The sequence below is a fragment of the Coloeus monedula genome, assembly GCF_965178545.1.
Source record: "Coloeus monedula genome assembly, chromosome: 1".
NCBI classification, from domain to species: Eukaryota; Metazoa; Chordata; class Aves; order Passeriformes; family Corvidae; genus Coloeus; species Coloeus monedula.
Genome location: NC_138781.1, coordinates 37,565,714 through 37,586,285, shown reverse-complemented (window position 1 = coordinate 37,586,285; position 20,572 = coordinate 37,565,714). Strand labels below are relative to the sequence as shown.

General features: G+C 38.4%; 1 protein-coding gene across 10 annotated transcripts in view; it reads right to left on the bottom strand.

The window, feature by feature from the left end:
- KAT2B (lysine acetyltransferase 2B) overlaps positions 1 to 20,572 on the bottom strand; it is a 39,971-nt gene that overhangs the window by 2,038 nt on the left and 17,361 nt on the right. For 2 of the 10 annotated variants that reach the window (XM_082297942.1, XM_082297943.1), the window contains exons 6-17: positions 19,392 to 19,583; positions 16,837 to 16,943; positions 16,123 to 16,248; positions 14,594 to 14,730; positions 13,001 to 13,209; positions 10,685 to 10,811; positions 8,328 to 8,438; positions 7,203 to 7,346; positions 4,433 to 4,547; positions 3,633 to 3,669; positions 3,213 to 3,276; positions 3,031 to 3,115 (exon numbers count right to left, since the gene is read on the bottom strand). In XM_082297942.1, coding sequence (XP_082154068.1) covers positions 3,031 to 3,115; positions 3,213 to 3,276; positions 3,633 to 3,669; positions 4,433 to 4,547; positions 7,203 to 7,346; positions 8,328 to 8,438; positions 10,685 to 10,811; positions 13,001 to 13,209; positions 14,594 to 14,730; positions 16,123 to 16,248; positions 16,837 to 16,943; positions 19,392 to 19,583 — 1,454 coding nt within the window. Of the gene's footprint in view, positions 1 to 7; positions 867 to 2,735; positions 2,918 to 3,030; positions 3,116 to 3,212; positions 3,277 to 3,632; positions 3,670 to 4,432; positions 4,548 to 7,202; positions 7,347 to 8,327; positions 8,439 to 10,684; positions 10,812 to 13,000; positions 13,210 to 14,593; positions 14,731 to 16,122; positions 16,249 to 16,836; positions 16,944 to 19,391; positions 19,584 to 20,572 lie in introns of those variants that run through there. The other 8 variants (XM_082297945.1, XM_082297944.1, XR_014227118.1 and 5 more) reach the window with 6 other exon arrangements.

Sequence of the window (20,572 nt, the reverse complement as noted above, 5' to 3'; positions counted from 1 at the left end):
GTTTGATTCAAATACTTTTTGTGTGCAATATCCCTTCAGACTGATTTGCCATTTAACGTGAACTGGCAAAGGTAGGATTTGGAATGGAAATTGCTTTCATCTAAGGCATGGTCCAACTGACCTGCTGGAACTAAGTAATATTTCACTGTAAGGATGAATTTATGTAGAGTTTATTTTTAATTCTTTAAAACATTAAAGCTTTTTTTTTTCTGTTCTCATACTTAGAGCTCTGAGTTTTCTGCAGGTAGTAGATGTCTCTAATGCTCTTCTGACTGTCCTGAAACAACCTGTTCTCAGCTCTGCTGGAGGAGGCCTTACGGGTATACAGGCAAAGAATTCAAACATCACAAAACATATATGTTAACCTAAAATCCTTACTGCTGTGCAAACACAGCAGAGAAGATACACTGGTCTATACCACAGGCAGGATTTGCAGCTTTGAAAGAAAGATTCAATTTTTTCTACACTCTGCATATATTTTTATTACCTCTTCAGAGTTTATAGTTGTATATCCTTTTTAAGAATCATGTGAGAACTGATGTCCCCTGCTTTCAGACCATCATGCAAAACATTTACTTACAGAATATTCTTTAAGAACTGTTCTCCTTTATACTAAAATCAGTCAACATAAAATATGTTAATCATCTCAGTGTTCTCCACATAGTCACTTTCCCAGTAATTCTCATCAGGCATTTAAAAATTCTGACTACATACAAGTGTTCTAGGAGTGAGTACAGGAATAGAAGTAGTGGGAGGTGTGCTGGATGCCTTGGCTTTTCTCACCTCAGATGCTCCAACAACAGGTTTTTTTAGTAATGCTTGAGCCAGGCATCAGCAGCACATTTGTGAAACTGTAACAGAAGTAGCTGCAATGAAGAAGACTTAATGTCCACGAGTATTTGCAAGGACAACAGAGACCAAAGACCTCCAATGCAAAGGAATTAAACTTTTTAACTTCAGGTTTAAAAATATGGTTGTATTTTTGTTTTGGTACTGTTTTTGGGGGCTTTGGGGGGTGGCTTTGTTTTTTTTTAAGGGAGATTGGAATTTATTAAAAGAGAGGAAAACCCTGTCAACTTGACAAGATGGGATTATTTAAAGAAAGTTTGATGGATGCTCTCAAATACCTTTTCCAATGATACAGAACTTGCCACTCCCAAATTTTGCACAATATTGTGCAAAAGTAAAGGCTCATTCAGCTCTCATTAAGTCTGAAATTCAGGTACCTATATCTAAAGTAGATATCCATAGACTAATTATAGCACCCAGCTGAGAAGGCTGTTCAGCTCACCCTAAAGGAAATGTTGCCTGGCTGGAGAGTTAAGCTATTCTCCTCTAAGTGCAGTGAAAGTTTGGTTCCATCTGTCACTCAGCCATACAGCTTTTGAATGGCAGATGAAAAGGGAAAAAAAAAACCCAAAGAGTATTGCTTAAAAGAGCACCTGAAGAGCACTTAAAACAGGGGTAAAAAAGCATTTATACATGAGAACTGACCTAAGGAGGTAGTAAAAAAATTTACAGCCATACCTCTCAAAAACTACAATTTAGTCTGTACACAAACATAAAGGCAACTGTTATATCTTGTCTGAGCAACTTTTTACAGTATCAGCATGCTGGCAGGAAGAGCAGAAAGAAATCTGAAGTTAAACACAAATCAGGGCAGTTTAGTCATGCTGGGTTCCTTAGCTGAAAAAAAACAAAACAAAACTAAACCAAAGACCTCAGCTTAATCCTCACAGTAAACTGCTGCCCTCACCTCTAGTTTAATGCATCTGAACAAGGAAAGGACAGACAACATTCCTACTTTGGGTTTGCCAGCTCAGGTAAATTCTTTGTAACCACTGTTCAGATTAAACAGTCAGCTAGATCTGCTCAAAAAAGCAAATAGAGAAAACTCTGACACAGAAGGGGATTAACATTCTTTTTCTTCACTGGTAGAAAATACATTTATGCCAGGGACACAGGAAGCCAGTGATTAGTTTATAAAATATATGTATATCTGCTACTTGGGAATGGTAAGTTGAATAGAAAAATATAATTAAATTGATACACATCAGCTTGGAACCTATGCAAAGGAACATGAGCAAATACTTTTATTCTCTGAGAAACTGATGGCTAGTAGCCTGCCATGAACCTGTGTTTCATTTTCTAACAATATTAAAGGGTTCAGAAACTGTAATTAGAATGATAGAGGTGAGTATTGCATAAAGGAAGGAGTGCCAGAAATCAGTTTTAAATCTGGTGCAGTACAAATCAAGCATCCATTTAGAGTATCACTGAATTATCATTGAAATTGTATGTCCCAGAAGTCAAAAACTGGGTCATAAGACAAGCAGTCAAAAGAAAAACATTATTAGCAGTTGTGTACTTCCCTTTGCAAGCAATCCTACATAAACAATAGCTGCATTACTTATGAGTAAGAATAAATAAATAAATAAATATAGCACCTCAGACAACTCTGGCAGATCTAAAAGACAATGATAAAAGTTAGCTTACAATCAGTTGTATGAAGCATTTTCCTAAACTTAAATTGGAGCAAAGTGTTAAGACTTAGTTAGAAAACCCTGGGACCTTTGAAAATGTTTTCTCTATGTGATTTAGAAATCTTAAATCTCTATTTCAAAGCAACTCAAATGCTCAGGTGTTCCTGAAAATTTGCCTTCAGGTCTTTTAACACATGAGTAGGATCTGCAATGACCAGTTACGACACACACGAACATATTCCTACAACTCACCTACACCATCTCAGTCCTAAAAGCTTCCAGCTGACTGCACCATTTAAGAGCTTGTTAGGGTTCTCTAGGGCACGCTGAGATTTCCAATATGTACAACATACATGTTTCACAAAGGTCACAGAGCACTCATCAATTTCAAATGACAGCACCACACTCTTGACACTTCAGAACTTTGTATTCAGCTGCAAGTAACATACATCTTTTTTCATAAAACAATCAGATTAAAATTTATCTGCTAAGTCTGCAGCTATAATGATTTTTAAACGCTATACTTAAAAAATGTTAATGGTATTACCCATGGGAAACCTTATAACTTCATAATATCCAGGAGCTTCTGTTCTCTTCACGGGTTCCATGAAGGGCCAAGCGCTTTGATGGCTCTTTGGTAAAGAAAAAAGTAAGGTATCTAATATGGAAACTAGATATTGGAAATAATTTTAAAATCTTTACAGAAAATAAACTAGAACTAGCACTCACCTTCACTTGCTGCAGGATGGTTTTTAATGTGCTGTAAAGTTGATCTGGATCCTTGGGCTCCTTACTTGAAGAAAAATATGAATACAAGAAGATTAGTTTGAATCCCTTATCTTCATTCCTACAATTTCCATCTTACCTAAAAGCAACTCCAAAGTTTCAAGCATTTTATGAAAGAAATAAAATTTAAAACAACCAAACACAAATGAAAATCCTCAAAAAAGAACCCCACTACCCAAATCACACTTGCCCACAATAAAAAGAAAAACAAACAAAACCAAAAAACTACTTAAGAACTCATCTCTTGCAGATTATTTATCTGATTTCCAGGGGATGGAAGGAAATATCAAGTGACATTGTTTAAAGACTCTTCTTAAAGGAGTATCCCAACTGCTTCAACATTTTACTTTGTCTAGCACTTACCCTCTTTCTTTTCCACTTGGTTTCCAGCCAGTCTCTCCTGTACACCAACAACATGAGATATTATATGGGAACTACAGTAGGCCAAAACATTAACTGAGTGATTGCAACTCAAAGAAGAAAAGCCATTTCAGCACTACTGCAGTAAAATTGGTTTGTTATAATAAAAGCTACTCCTAATAAATAACATAACCATCTAGACCACAGCCCCATTCAATTTCCTACATGACTCTTTCTGCAGACTTGAAAAGATTCTAAAATATTTCTATATGAAACACATTTCTTTTCAATAATTCATACATATTTTACTGCAACCCACCCCTGTAAAGAATAATGAGGACAAAGTTATCCAATCTGATTCCCCAGGGACAAAGAATAAATTGCAGAAAAGCACAGCTGAAAAAAAATTCCCCAGAATATGATACTTAATTTTTTAAAATTCTGTTTTGTCCTGTAAGTTCATGCCTAGCACAGAAAAATCATTGTTGTTCAGGAGTGCAGTGCATTAAAATGGTGCCAAAGGGAAACTGCTGCCTACACTGTGATACAAATCAAAGAGGGATCACATGTAAGTAAAATTATACACACATACATAAAAGAGGATCAGCCTGGGATGCCTTGGGGAAATCTCAAAGACAGTAGTTGCAATGGAAACACAACAATCTTCACAGAGATCAAATCAGCAGACCAAAACAATTACATTCTAATCAAGAAGAACTATGTGACTACGTTAGTATTTCTAGTCTTGGACCTTTCTTGGGCTATTCTGCTTCTGTTCTACATTGAAAGAGATTGATACATACTAATTCCAGGAATGCTTTCTATAGGGATCTGCCGTACTCCGTCTTTGAAGCAAGAAAGGCCAGGATAAACTTTTCGTATTTGAGCTTGCTTCCTTTCTATGAGCTTTTTAATGATCTGTAATAAAGCAGCAGAGAAAACAAAAAATAATTTATTTGGTCTAAAGTAACCCAGAAGATTAATGCAAAACTGTGATGAACAGAAACATTTTCACTTCCTAACCTTGCAGCCCTTTTCCATGAAGCTGGTAATAGGGCTGAGCTACCTGACCAAACACTGATTCTGCAAATGAAGCTACCAAGTCTCTCAGCTTTTTTGGCACAAATCTAGAAAACAAGGAGTCATTGCTTGCTCTATTGATCACAAGCTGCACAGCTCCTGGGAATACAGGAGCAGAGGCAGAGAAGGAAATTTTCTGGAAGAGGGTTTGGAAACTGGCTATAAAATTTTAACAGCTGGAGCTTCTGAAATGCTTCAGCATAGCTGGTCAAAAATTTCAAGGCACATACTCAATGTATGTATTTTGATGTACATATATGTTCATATCCCAAAATTTTAGAAGTAACCTATTCACTTCAAAGTCTCCATATATCTATCTGCAGGAGTTGCTTACCTATCAGTCAAAGATACTCTCATGGCAGATTTTCTCTGGAGGATGTCAGAATGATGCCACTCTTCAGAACCAAAATTCTACTCTATCTGCTGATGCTAGGGAAAGGCTTTCCCTGCTCCTGGATACACTCTGTTTTACTTTGCAATCTTATTACCTCAAACTCTAGGCAATTTGCTTTGGTGCTCTTGAAAACCACTTAGATACTTATCTAACTTTTGTGTGTCCTGGATGTGTGACTTTCAAAACTTCCTAACTTGGAGCAAACAAATGCACAGCCATTCAGACCACCAGTTTGACAGACTATTTTCTTTGGAAGTAATAAAGATGGACATATGTTTATTTTTAAGGACCTTCACTCCCTCATACATAGTATTTCCTCTCAAAGAAGAGAAAAAGATAAAACCAGACTTTCAACAGAGATTAGAGATGTTAAGAGAAATATAGTATACAACAGCACCATGGCCAGATTACAGCATAATATGAAAATAATTTCAAACTAATTATTAAATCCAACTTAAGCCCTTCTTATAATTTAGGAACTAGTGGCTCTTCCTGATTCAAGCAAGCTGTTCAATCAGCACCAGTGATTGCTCACAAGTCAGTAGGTCACAAAGCTTTGCATAGGGGGATTTGTCATATTTTTCAGAATGATTGTAAAGAAGCTACTGGTACAGGTGATATGGTCTTAGCAGCCATAGGCATATACTCCAGTTCTTTAAATAAAAGCTTAGTTCCCATGAAAAACTTCACTTCTAAGAGGACAGGTCCTGAAAAGTCTGATGTCTAGTACTGGGCAATACCAGCATTCAAGAAAACTGGTCATAATACAAACTGGTAACATTTAAAATTATTTTTATGTCCAGGTAGGATTTTCACTGCTTCTGATACAAGCAGACAAGCAAACACTCTTCATAAAGTTGCAGACTGTGAGGGCTATTTCTAAGTTTCTTTGCAACAGGGAGAATAAAAGGCCTGATCTGTGTTTTGAGTGTTAAACAGGCAATCCTAAGTTCCAAAGTTCCAAAGCTGTATGTAATTATTCTCAGAGAAGATCAACAGCACAGATCAGTGCAAAACAGCAGCTAATAATTTTAGACACAAGAGGTCTGGAGGACCAAGGCACTTTATCTAAAAGAGCAGTGTCTCCAAGTTCTTTAGAATAACGTGGACATCCAAACAAATAATAAGGGAGTTAAGAAAGTTAATAAAGCAATCTCAGAGCCAAAATCTTGAAAACTAACAGGTTTCCAGAAGCAGCATGTTATGGTGATGGTTTGGGCCCAGAACTGGGCAGCTGGCACGTCCAGCAGTAGCCTGGAACCTGAAGGATCAGGCAGCCAAGCAGAAGTGAAAGGGGAAAACTTATGGTCCCTGTTGTATGGACACATGAAAACTTTCCCAATGAGTGAAATTAAAAACCTTGTAAACTAAATGTAAAGCCATCAGATACTGTCTTTCCTTCTCCACACATGGGCCAAATCATTCTACTGGAAGAAAAATTATTGTTCCATAAAGAAGCTTATTAACAAAATAAATGTCAGGTTTGAATAACCTTGAAAGAACAAATTATAATTTGTATTTCTTTAAAAACCCAGGAAGGTGTTTAAACACAACTGGAAAAATCATAATTATTTTGCTAATAAACTGTCTTATTATATGGAATATTATTATGAACTAAATAAAGAACACCTCACATAAACTCAGACTGGAAATTAAGACAGTCCACCCTTGACTTATATATTAAAAAATGGCAGAAAAAAGAATCCTCTTTTTTTCAAGTAAAATACAGGCCATGCAATACAGACACTCCATTTAAATGTCACTCTAATGAACAATACTGATATGGGGGGGGAAGGAATTGACAAAGCCATAAAAAAAAAAAAAAATCAATCTCACAAGATTTTGCTTAGTTAACTACCACAAAATTGAACTGTGAATTACTCCTCAAAATACCAGTACTTTAACAGTCTTGTTCTTGTTAAGTCAGTAAGTTACAATTTGATACTTCAAAATTTTGGCACTGGGACTTGAATGAAGGGATTACTCTGACTAATAAAAGCATACACTCAATTTTAAGCACCAAAGCAACAGAGCTAACCTCAACTGTTTCTAAACATCTGAATAGAGAATAACATTAAACATTTCATGTCAACCTTTACCTCTTTTTGCTTTTTGATGATGACGGAAAATTCCGTGTAGGGGATCCTTGGATTTAATTCACATCCCATTAATGTGGCACCCTCATAATCCTTGATGTAGCCAACATATTTTGCTTTTGGTACTTTAATATCTTTGGAGAAACCCTGACAAAATAAAATAAAAAAAAACCCTTATATTGTCATGATGCTATTTTCCTTTTACATTTGTACTGAAATGAGTGAGGATTTAGAACCAAATTCATCATAATGTTAAAATGCAAAAAATACAACAGAGTGAGTTACAGACCATGGTTCAGTGGTGCAAAAACCTTCTCATGGGAGGCACTTGATACAAGAACATTTAATTGCAAAGAAGGGAGATAGGGGAGATTGTATTCATTTTGAATGTGTGAAGAGTAAGTTGTGTCAGTTTTATATACAGAATTATAGAACACATTGGGAGGAACTTGAGGAGCTCGTCTAGCCCCATCTCAGCTCAGAACCTGTCTCATAATATCTGGTTGATGAAGGCCATGACCACTCTTCAAGACTGTAAAGGACAGGGATTTCCCCTCCCCAGAGAGTATTTTCTAGTATTTCACCACTCCTAAGACAGGAAGGGCGAAATAAAAATTTCCCTAGTTGCAATTTCCCACTATCCAAGTCATCTTCACTGCCTAACGCTGCACACCTCTGAGAATAATCTGACTCCATTTTGCTGACCAGATAGTTGACACCTGTTTATCAAATCTATTTGACAGAACAGACATTGCCATCTTTCCTGAATTTGAACCTCATGCTTCAAATCAGGAGGAGCTGTAAGTGCAGGTCAGGTACGTTTTAGTCTATCACAGGTATGTCTCATCCTTTACTTCTTACAGAATCAGTGAAGGAACTCATATTTTACAAATTTTTAGACTAGACAAATTACAGACTATTCCATATACCTATACTCAGACTATTCTGTCAAAGTAAAATGTATTAGAAGCCAATATTTCATGAGATGAACACATTTTATAGACAAAAAGAATATACATGTAAAATTGCACTATGCATTTTATCCAACTACTTTGCCATGTCTACTTATTTAGTTCATTACTGCCAGATGTTAAACTTGCACAAAGTAATTTCTTGCATTGAACTTACTTGTTTTTTGAAGTAGCCGATAGCATATTCATCTGCATATGTGAGAAAGTTGAGGATGTTGTGTTTGATGTGGTACTCCTTCAGATGGTTCATGAGGTGAGTCCCATAACCCTGTGTGAAACATGAGGAAAAAGCCATGACAGAGACTTTGGGGACTGCACGTGTTAGAGCCTGTGGACCAAGGGTTATTACACACCGTTTTTCAAAATGCAGGCTTTCCTCTAGATCCTGTTTTAAAGATTTTTCTCTTAATTAACCTGGTGCTGCACACTCAAGAGCAAACTCTTTTCAGCCTTGTAGGGGTATCTCTGTGACCCAGCATGGAAGCTGTAATTCAAGGTGCCCACCTTCTTTTTTTTGTTCCTCTTTTAAATTAGATATTAACCATTAAAATCACACACTTCACCAACAACAAAACTGCACATACTGTAACAATAGAGCATCCTTTCTGAGCCATATCACTTCAAAACCACAAAGCAGTAGCAATACTGAAATTATTCCAGTGTTCTGTGCATCTCTGGCAAAAGTCTCTGCCTCAAAGGATTTATTATCTAAACTTATCATAAAGCATAAAAAGGAACAGTGAACAATTACCATAATAAGGAGCAGAAAATTATTGAGTCCACAATGAAACAAATAGCTATGCCTTCTGACTGCACACAGGCATGATTTCCATTTAAATTCAACCCCAAAGTAAACAAAAGGTTGCATTTATTCACATTACCAAGTAAGCCATAGTCATCCCCTTTTACTGTGATATGAAGAAACGTCAAGTAGACAGGAAAGCCCATAATAATGTTTTGTTCCTGCATACATTCCAATTTTCTCATCATGGAGACTAACTGGACACTTAGAGAAACCTACATAGATTGCTTTTGGGTACTCTGTTCTTGAAAACTGGGAAAATTTTTACTTATGTACAAAAACCAGAAAAATAAATTAGAAAATACAAACTTCTGATTTAATTTACAATTTAATAGTCCCAAATATGGCAATTGCCAGATAGGAAACTAAGCCACATACAGTAAAATTTAAATTTATTTTGTAAGAGGGGACCAAACTACCTCAAAAACAATTCAATTTGTATGGGAAAACAGTTCCCATATTTTTTACTCGAGCCTCAAAATGAATTAAAATAGGAATTTATTTTTCCTAAGACTAGGCAGGTCACCCATGTGTGAACATTTGTTTTTTCTCAGTTACCTGTTGACAGGGTCAGCTTACTCAGAGAAAAAAGGTGGGAAGGCAAATTTTCAGAAACACTTAACTGATACAATGAGGCACCCAGAGGATAAAAGAATAAATAGTGTGTTATGCAACCCTGGGGGCAATCTGATGAGTCAGAATTATTTGCTCTATTATTTTGAAAGATTATTCTTAGAAAATCACAACACACCTTTGGCAGCCTCGCCTGTGTTGCGCAGTTAGGAACAGCTTAGGCATATTCTGTTAGGGTTTGCATTTGCTAAAACACTTTGAATGCTGACAGGTCACTGCTGAGTGTAGGGGATTGCTCCTCTCTAACACCAGAGTTGAATAAAAGCAAATATAAGCCAAGTATTAACAGCTGTTACAGACTTTCAATCCCACTGTGTTACCCTTTCACACCAGGGTGTATGATTTCTGCATGTTAACTGCTACACACTCTGAATTAACCCACATCTCAGCTCTTGCTGCTTGAACTGAAAATCATGAAGCTACAGCACCATCTAAAGGCATAATACTGAACCAAACGGTCAGAGTTAGATCTACCCACAGTAGCTGGAAAAGCTGGAGGAATCTCATGTATTCATAGTGCTCTGTATTCTTTCAACACAGATGCTAATTCTCAAAATTCTGAGAAAATGTTGCAACATTAACTCAAAAAAGAGTGTACAGAATAGACCCTGTGCTTGTTTTGAGATGTAAAACTAAATCTAATTTTTTACTACGTCTCATTTTGATTGAAGTCATGTAATGTCACAAAGTGATTGAATACAAATTACTGCCCCACACAGGCAATATGTAGTCAGTCAACCACGATGTGTTACACTACACAGAGACACAACTACTGGGGACAGAGGCGTGAAAAGTACAAGAACGGCAGACTACTGGCCTCTATTGCTCTACTGAGAGAAAAATTTATTTAATTAATTAATTACAGGTAATCCTACTGTTATGATGATGATTCTAAATCCACACATTTTAGTTTGGGTTTTGTATATTATATTCAGAATCGCTATATCTTTCAAAATCTATTTCTGTCTGGCAACTCAGCAGTGCATTCAACATGACTAAAAATATTAGGAGCACATGCAGTAGGGTGAATGAGACTCAAATCCATTTAATAAACACTTCCAATACAGAATTCTTTTTACCTTGACTTGCTCATTGGAAGTCACAGCACAGAAAACAATCTCTGTAAATCCTTGGGAGGGGAACATCCGGAAGCAGATACCACCGATAACACGACCATCTTTTATTAATGCAAGGGTTTTATGTTTCCTGAGTAGACAAAAAATATCAACCACTTTAATTCATGTACATAAAGTGCCATTAACCTTTCTTTCTCCAGAAACTTGATTCACTTCTTTCCCCGATGATAATGCAATTGTATATGCCTCCTAGGTTAGCCACTTGTATCTAAAGAAGAGTTGTTATTTTAATATCAGGCTTTCAATATACCATAAAGGTCACGTAAAGCAAGCTCCTGGCCTGGCCAAGTACTCTGAGATACTCGGGTAATGCCCAATAAATAAAAGTTGTATCGCTTTCATTGAATCTATTGCTGACAGTTACACCATTGCACAGTTCTCAGAATGATTTTATCCTGAGTAAATTAGAAATTAATGGAGTTACAGGAGAGCAAGTCCATTCTAAGGGATTCCTGTTTCCTTGCATGCACTCTCCATAGCTAAGCTATCAGTTTCAAATGCAGCTGATGAAGTAAGAGAGGACATTTCTTATTTCTAATCACCCACTCCTAGGGGAATCAAGACCAGAATAAATATCCATTTCTGTTGCACTTATATTGACTACCAGGAAAGATGTAACAAGGTGCAGTCTCAATTCTTATGTCAAGGATAAAGAATTTTAGTATAATCCTCAAGGTGTGAAAACAGTGCACCTTTCTTTAGATCATTCAACACACAGTATCATACAAATCATATAAATGATACAGTTAATTTACAGAAGTTGTATTTGGGGGGAAAAGTTGGTGCCAAAATGTGCCCCTGCCAAAAAGCCCAAAGAGTAGTTATACAGTAGGTGCCACCATTGAAGAAGATTTATACATGTTATACAGTCTTCTTTTTCTTGTACTTATTTTAGTGCTTTTTACTTGTGGAATGACAGCAGCAATGCAGTAGCTGGCAGTTTCACCCTGGCTGAATGCCAGATGCCCACCAAATATGCTCTATCACTCCTCAGCTGGACAGGGGAGACAAAACGTAATGAAAGGCTCATGAGTTGAGATAAGAGCAGGGAGAAATCACTCAACAATTACCACCACAGGCCAAACAAACTTGACTTGGGGAAATTAGTTGAATTTATTAGCAATCAAAATCAGAGCAGGATGATGAGAAGTAAAACAAATCCTAAAACTACCTTTCCCCTCCTTCTTCCTGATCCTCTACCTTCTTCCTCAAGCAGTGCAGGGGGATGGGGAGTGGGGTTATGGTCAGTTCACCACATGTTGTCTATGTCACAGCTTCCTCTTCAGGGAGAGGAGTTCTCCGCCTGCTCCAGTGTGGGGTTCATCCCACGGGCTACAGTTCTTCAGGAACTGCAGTAGCACAGGTCTCTTCCCACAGGGTCACAAGTCCTGCCAGCAAAGCTGCTCTAGCAGGTAGTGGAGGCAACTCTCTTCACAAGGCCACAGGATCTGCCAGGAACCTGCTCCAGGGTGGGCTTCCCACAGGGCCACACAGCCTTCCTCCAATTCTCAATGGAAGGTTAAACTGCTGGAGCAGTTCATGAAGAGCTGCAGCCTGTGAGAAGGACCCATGCTGGAGAAGTTCATGGAGAACTGTCTGTCGTGGGAGGGACCCCACACTGGAGCAGGAGAAGAGTGTGTGGAGTCCTTCCCTGTGGAGGAAGAAGCAGCATACACCACAAGGGAACTGACCATAGCCTCCATTCCCCAACCCCCTGTGCTGCTTGGGGGAGAAGGTACAGAATCATGAATGAAGCTAACTCTGGGAGGAAGGGAGGCATGGGGCAAAGGTACTTTAAGACACAGTTTTTATTTTCTCATTATCCTACTGTGATCTGATTTGTAAAAAATTAAACTAATTTCCCCAAGTTGAGTCTATTTCGCCTGTGATAGTTATCAGTGAGTGATCTCCCCCTGTCCTTATCTCTATCCAAAAACTTTGTACTTTCTCTCCCCTGTCCAGCTGAGGAGGGGAGCAATAGAGCAGGTTTCATGGGAACCTGGCATCCAGCTAAGGTCAACCCACCACAGTCCCACAACAAGGAGTCACTTACCATTAATACAGCCACCAAGATGGTATTTGGGTACAACCCAATTAGACTGACCAGGAGTTATGAGAGCTTGAAAAGATGGCAAAAGTGTAGCACAGGCAGAGGTGCTCTCCACACCACCTCTGCTGGCACCTTCCTACACCCATGCTGGCAAACAACACCAGACACCCTCTGCCTCACACGCCAGCCCCCTCTCCAAGGATACTCACGGATCAAAGACCAAGCGGGTGATGTATTCCTTTGGCATCCGAGGCAGCTGATGGGAGAACACGTTCTGCAAACCAACCAGCCACATCATGATCTTCTTGTTGGGCTTCTGGTTCAGGGAGTTGCCGACCACATGGAATTCAATCACCCCCCTGCGCTCCTCCAGCCTCGCTGCCTCGTCCCGGGCCGAGTGTGCTGAGAGGAAGTTGGTCTGTACCACACAAAAGAGGAACAAAATCACAGTTTTGAGACTTCACATCCTCTGACAGAACAGCCTTAATGAACAAGCAAATAAAACCCACTCTCTTTTTCCAACAGAGCTGCCAATGATTGCCTTTGTAATGTGTCTGCAGAAGGGACACCATCAAATAAGCCAGATGTAAGTCTACATTACAGTCTATAAAGGCCTATCTGAATTTATATTGGTACAGATTAGATAAAAACAACTATGGTTATGACCCAAAAAGTCCCAAAACCTCTTAAGAGATAGCGCTCATCCAGTTGAAGCTTATGACACTAAGTCTTCATATTTTCATTAGTCCTAACCGGTTTGGGCATGACTTGTGGATTCGCCTACACATACTGCAAATCACACATTTTAATGGTACTGCAGGGAAAGTCATTTTTTTTTTAAATTTCATTAGTGCTTTCCACCATCTCTACCACTACTGTAAGAGCCTAAAAAGAAGATTTTAATTCCTACAGTATTTGCTGTTATATATCTAGCAATTGCATCTGTATAACTGAATGCAGATTAAATTAATACAGAAAATTTATTTCACTTATTTTTTTTTCAAGATCATTTTACAATGCCAAAACATCTCTGTATGCCCATACTGTTTACTTTTTTGAGCAAAGTTTGGCTGCTGGGTTTCTATTCACTGCCAGCCCCAACAGCCAGGCTGGCACAGCATTTGTAATATGCAGAGCCATCAGTCACAGTGCATAGTTTGAATAAGAAATGTAGGTGGTTCCAAATCTTCAGCAGTTTCTAGCTAAATCTTGGCAAATGAGCTGCTGGCAAAACATAGCCTGGCAGAGGGAACAGAAGGAGGAAAAGCCAGCCAAGGGAAAAAAAAAAGTGCAATTCTGTACATGGCACAATTCCGCAATTCTGTTTGTTTTCTCCTCCAGCCAACAAAAAGAGCAACTGGGGAAGACAGAGCAAATAACTGTTTAGATCAGTTTCTGCACTAGAGAGAGGTTTTAACTTTGGATATTTCATTCTGCTGCAATTTTTGAACCCCATTTAACCTTATCTTACAAGGTCTATCTATGATTAACAATAAAAAGCATACTCTGGAACTGTTTTGTAATAGAAGTACCTTCCAGGATAACCTGAGATCTACCATTTTACTATCACCAGTTTACAAGTCTCTTTGCTAACTGTACACAGTGCATAAAGAAAATTGTAGAACTATTCCTCATGTTAATGATGTATTTCACCAATGCTTTTTGCTCACCTAATCATACTCTTTCCAAGTCTCTTTTTCTTGACAGGACTTCTAGCTTATCACATCCTATCCATGTGGAACATTTACTAAAACCACACCATTTACAAACAGACCTTTTGCAACACCAAGTCTGTATCTCACCTCTGGCCCAAGCATTGCTGCAGGATCTGTAATTGTTGACATTACTTCGTTGATTAACTCAATAGGAATATCTCCTACAACCCTTGGTCTTTTAGAATCCTCCAGAGAATAGGGTTCATTATTTTTTCTCTTTTCCCCTATAAAACAAAACTCGGACAGATTAGAAATAACCAAACTGTCACAGACTAGCACTATGAAGCCTAGCACTTCTGTTATATCCTTTAGCTTATATTACAAGTTTAGGGTTGGGGTTTTTTTTGGGGTTGTTTTTTGGTTTTTTTATCCACATAGACAAGGAGAAAGCAAAATAAAGGAAAACTGAAAAATATTTATCACTTCTCAGTTTTGGCTTTGCACTGGGGTATTAGCATAAAACAGGGTGAATATATCTCTCCTTCCACTACACCTCTGTAAATTCACTATTTGCTTTTTCTTTTTGCTTCAAAATCCTCTGCATGGAACCTCTGTGCAGCTGTCTTGGAAGGTCTGTGCTCAATACACAAATTGCAGTGCATATTTCTGGATAACAAGAAATCCCCATTTTAGGATTCACTGGAACTAAGTAACCATCATTTATTTTTTTCACCTTTTCTGTAAACCAAGTAGCACGTACAGTCTGATGTGTCATACATATTTGAAAATCCATATAAAGTTTTCAAATCAAAATGTACCAAGTTAATAATTAACTGCCCATCTAACTGCAGAGCCACATGTATTATATAGCAAAAGCAACTAGTTAAATTCATGGAAGAAAAGTCCACCAAGGATTAGCAGAGGTACAGTAACAGAGAGCCAGCTGCTAGATCAGGATTATCCCACTCATCACCCTACTCATTCCCACTTCTGAGGGAAAAGTTGAGAAATGACCTCAAGGAAAACTGCAGTTTAGGAGCCACCTTGAGTTTCTCTGCAGTGAACACAGACTAAAAATTCACTTTGGTTTTGCTTTTTCTCCTTCCTTGAGGACTTGCTTTACATAAGCTTGGGATCATCTCTCTGACCTACAACTTCTCTTGACAGGCTCATTAATCCCGAGGTGTTTGAAAATGGATTTATTAGGAGAATTTATGCATTCACCAACCTTTTTTCTTACAGCATTTTTTTTTTTGACCTGACCTCATTCAGGTTTTAAACTTAACCTGTGTGGTTGTCTGTGTTTTTCTTTACTGCTCAAATGTATGCACTTTTAGTACCTTGAAAGATTGAAAACCCCAAATGTGATGGCCCCTTCTACTCTGCCATTATTTAAATCAAGCTTTTTCTCATGGCTTATAATAGATGTACTCCAAGAAAAGTATTTTTCAAAAAGCTCTGACACCATCAGACCTTTCCCCATTTTAATTTCTTTGCAAATACAGTTGCCATTTCTGTTAGTTAAACATTACCATAGTGGAGAAAAAGGTACATGTGTGCACATCCTTCAGCAAAAACACCTCAAGTTTGCTAATGTGGAGTGAAGGCAAAGGTGACCATACATTGCAACTGACAATATCAACAGAAACCAAAAGGCAAGGCTCCTTCTCCATTACCTAAGTTTGGGTCAAGGGCAGAAGAAACTTTACAAGCTGGACTCATATTTCCACTGTTGGATTGCTCCAGAGATGATGGACTTGCACTGTATGCAACAGATCTTGCAACAGGAGGTGGACTGATAACTGCAATGACAGAAAAAACAAACACAAAAAAATCAGGTCATGGAACCCATTCTGGCGCCGATGGAAACACTGTCACAGAGATGGACACCCACCACCCAAAAAGTAACAGTGAACACCGTGCAACAGAGCAATGCCACCAGTTAACAAATAGAGACATTAAAGGTTCAGCTCAGTGTATTTTTCTAAACTAAACTCTACCCAAGCAAGGACTGCTGGATAACAGGGATTGCAAACATCAGGCTTTATTATTTCACAGTGCTGAGCAGAAGCTAAGAAAACAAACTCCCTTCACATACCTGCCAAGCATGCTGGCATTTTGCTTCATGAAAAGGTTTTTTGTAGGGCTCTATTGAAAAGCAAAATCTCATCATTCAGCTTCAGCTGTCCACTTTAACAGTGCTCTAAGACTGGTTGGACAAATCAAACTCAATAAAGGGAGAAGCTGTTTCACCAATTAAGAGAATGAAACTATTATTTTAAAAGGTCACAGACTAACATCTCTCTCTAATATTTTAAACAAAAAAGCCCCACATTAGTCCTAAATAATGCAGTTTTCATTTGTGTTATCCATCACTAAATGCAAATTACCTGTCTGGATTCCCAGCTGGCCAGTTCGGGAACTAGACACCATGAAATCCTGATCCCAAATGGGAGAATTCTGGCTGTACACTTCTTCTTCCAGCATAGACAGAAACCTAGGCACAAAACCAGGCAAAATATCAACTTAATGGGGTCATTCCAAACAGGTTCTTTTTCAAAATAAGCACTTGCAATGTTTTAAAATTAAAAACATTTACTAAGTCAGTAAGAAAATGCTGTTGGTCAATGCTATTAAAAAGAAAAGCACACACACACAAAAATCACAAGCCAAAGTTGACATAAGTATCATAATTCAGTAGAGTGCCTTCACTTATGAAACCTTACATGTGATTACAAGCAATATTTATCTAATTGCAAGTGTGAAAGTAGTTACAAACTACTTTTACAGAACAAAACTCCACTAATAAGAAAACTATGAGTTGACTAACGCTATACAATGATGGCAAAGTATGTCTGTTTTGATAAACCAGTGTTTTGCAGATGCACTTGCTTTCTGCCTTTTATAAAATTCCAGTGTTACTAACAGTGCCTCTTAGGAAGACATTTTCATTCCTTTAAGTGTCCTACTGTAACATTTAATTGCGTGTTTGTGATTGCCTAACAGTATTTTTAACCTTACTTTGGTGCAGTTACAGTAACAGCACGATTTTAAACCTCTCTTAGCATTATTGTATTCCACAGATCAGACTCTCCAGCACGCTCGCCTTCTCAGGGCTAATACACCAATTTCCTCTCAGCAGCAAGACAGCTGCTTATCCTGTGTGGCACAAAAGGGGTTTTCAAACCAGAAGTTGACATGGCACATTTCTACTCTCTGGAGTCATCTATATGTATAGAAACTGTTCAGCTGAAACCAACAGGACTGTTGAGTAAAACTTTGTTGAGCAGGATAGGGATTTTCAGGATCAAGTCAGACTCTTGTACTGTATATACAGGACAGCCATACCTAAGCAGTGTGCAGTGTTTGCTGCTGTCTATACAGCTGATAATAGCTAAAAGGTTTGTAACAGTGACCTGACCATCTGTGACAGAGCAGAAGGACAAATTCGACTTTAGCTAAAGCTCCACTTCCAGGCAGCACAGAGGCTCTGCCTTCATCCCTGTTAGTGACTACTTCCTAGGTGTGCACAGACACAACCCGTGGGTGCTCCCTTTGCCCAAAAGGAGAGCCCAGGGCAGAGGGGAGCCCTGTGCCAATGCCAGGCTCCCTGCTCTAAGACACAGGTCTTCCCCAGGGCTCACTCAGCACAATGCCAGAGAAGAGACAATGCCTCAGAAAAGCACAGCCCATTAAATATTTAAGTTGTTATTCATATTTCCCACAGATCATCTGCAAACAGTACTTGTCCTTTTTTCCCCAGCAGAATATCAAAAGGAACTGCAGTGAATAATAATGCTTTTCAAATTATGGCAAAAGGCTTTAAAAGGCAGTGAAAACAAGGGCATATGCACACCTACTTCTTCCACAAGTCTGCTCCTTTCATCGGTGAGGTGCTAAATCCTTCTTTATATCTGTTTCAGGGCCAGATCATGATCCTGTTCCCAGATAAGCACCAACATTCCTGTATCCATAAGAGCCTACCCCAAAGACAGTGTACATTTTTTCAAAGTGGTAAAATAAACTATTAATAATAGTAGGAACAACAAATCCTGGCTCTGCTCAGCTTGGGAAAGTTCATGTTGTTTTTCATTCCCCTGAGCTCTAACCCACCTTCTGGCCCAACACAGTAGCTTGCATAGATAGCATCAGTGCCACCAGGTCTTCTGCAGGTTCAGTTCATTTGTTGTTAGGAGGGACAGGCTTTTGAAGTATTACTTGGAGAACCAAGCCACCCTCGTAAAATAAGGATATTTTTAAAGTGATTCATTACAATGAATGATCCTGTCACCATCACTGCCCCTCTTTACCACCAGTAGAATGTTTGAAATTAAGGACTGTCAAAGTTGAGCATGTTTCAATACTCCAGCATGTAACTATTGCTGTTTTACTGTGAGAGATCACCATCAACATTCCAGTACTGGAAAAGATAGTCAGTATGAAATTTAGGAGTTTAGGATTCATTGATGCAGTTTTATACTGACTCCTCCCTAATAAACCCATCTCTTCTGGGGGTGGGGTGACTACTTTGTTCACTATTACAATGTTGAATTAAACTGAAATTCTTATAAACTCTGTACAACACCTGCCCTTTAATGCTCCATCACCAAAGCAGATGAGAACACGTTTTTAGAGGTCTGGAGTTTCTTGTTTCCAAGGACTACAGAAAAAGAAAGTAATTGACCTACAATATCTGCTAATAGGCAAAAAGCACAATCCCCCAGCAATATGAATAATTCTTTTCATAAAGTAAACCCTAGGACAAAGCAAAGCAAGCACCTGTGTACATAAAATACACTAGTCTAAATTATGGCAGTAAAGAAAGCTGCAGTATCTAGCTGCTACTGAATAAAAAGATAAATTATTTTAAACTGCAGGTAATTTCTCCCTTTCCACAACAAAGTTGCTGGTTAACTTTGAATGCAGGCACACTGTGACCCCTTACTTTGGAAAATGAGTGAGGATTAGTGTTCGTTTTTCTTGAGGAAGCTTGTCTTTTTCTTGCCTGGCCTGCTCCAGCAGTTGTCGTCTCATTACAGTAAAAACAGAGCGAAGCAATGTCCTACCAAAAACCTGGGTGGTTTCATACCGAGGTAGACTGTCACAAAACTGAGGGACATTGCAATAACAAAGCCACCTGTAAAGAGGAAAAAAAGCCAGATAATTATTACCATCTAACATATGACTTAATGCAATAAAACCACTACCCACATCATTTATAATGCAGCTGAAAGCTATATGACCATATAAATCAGTTCCACTACAAGGCTGGACAGAGTTAAGCAGCATTTATATTGCCTGGTTTTATAAAGACATGGCAACCAAGTACTTATAAGTTTCCGTATATTCTTTTTCTCTGCAGTCTAGTTTCCACAAAGTGCTCTTGTTCCAGACAATAATCATAGATTACAGACAATTCATACTGATGTCAGGGATTCTCTCCACAGCTCATTCATTCAGCCTCACACATCTCCTGCCACTGACTCCAAAGACCCTAAGCATAGCCTGTTTTACCCTCTAAATGTCTATCTTTCCCCACACAGAGGCAAAGTAGGTGACACTTTTAACTAGCTCCATCCCAATCCAAGTGGACTCCCACCCGTTGGCTTCTTCTCATTATACTCTGAGTTACTCTTTCATTACCAGTATCTCCATCCATAATAAGCTTTTCATTAAGGAAAATTACAGCATGTCATGTTTCTTTTCTAGGAAAAGGGATTATGGTACCAAATAGATAATTCAGGAGGTACACTGCCTAAGTAGGTCACAAAATCTGTTAATTGAATAAACAAGATTTTGCTATCTGTGTGTAAGTGAACAGTCATTGGTATCTGGAGCTTTAGCAGAATCAGACCACAGCCATTATGAAAGCTCCAGCAATGGAAAGAAAATATTAGGAATTGGATGCAAACATATTGTGCTGGATCCTGCACACGTTTCCTCATCCAGACCTAAAGTACAGCCTGTCTCGAAATGTTCTCCCAAACTCTTGTGCCTTAATCTTTGCAGACAGGAGTTGCAAAAGAGTTGCGAGATAGAGCTGTTCACAGACTTCTACTCCCTGTTCTTGGCTGATAAAGCACAGCTCTCAAAACACAAGAATGCACGTGAAACTCTGATACAGTT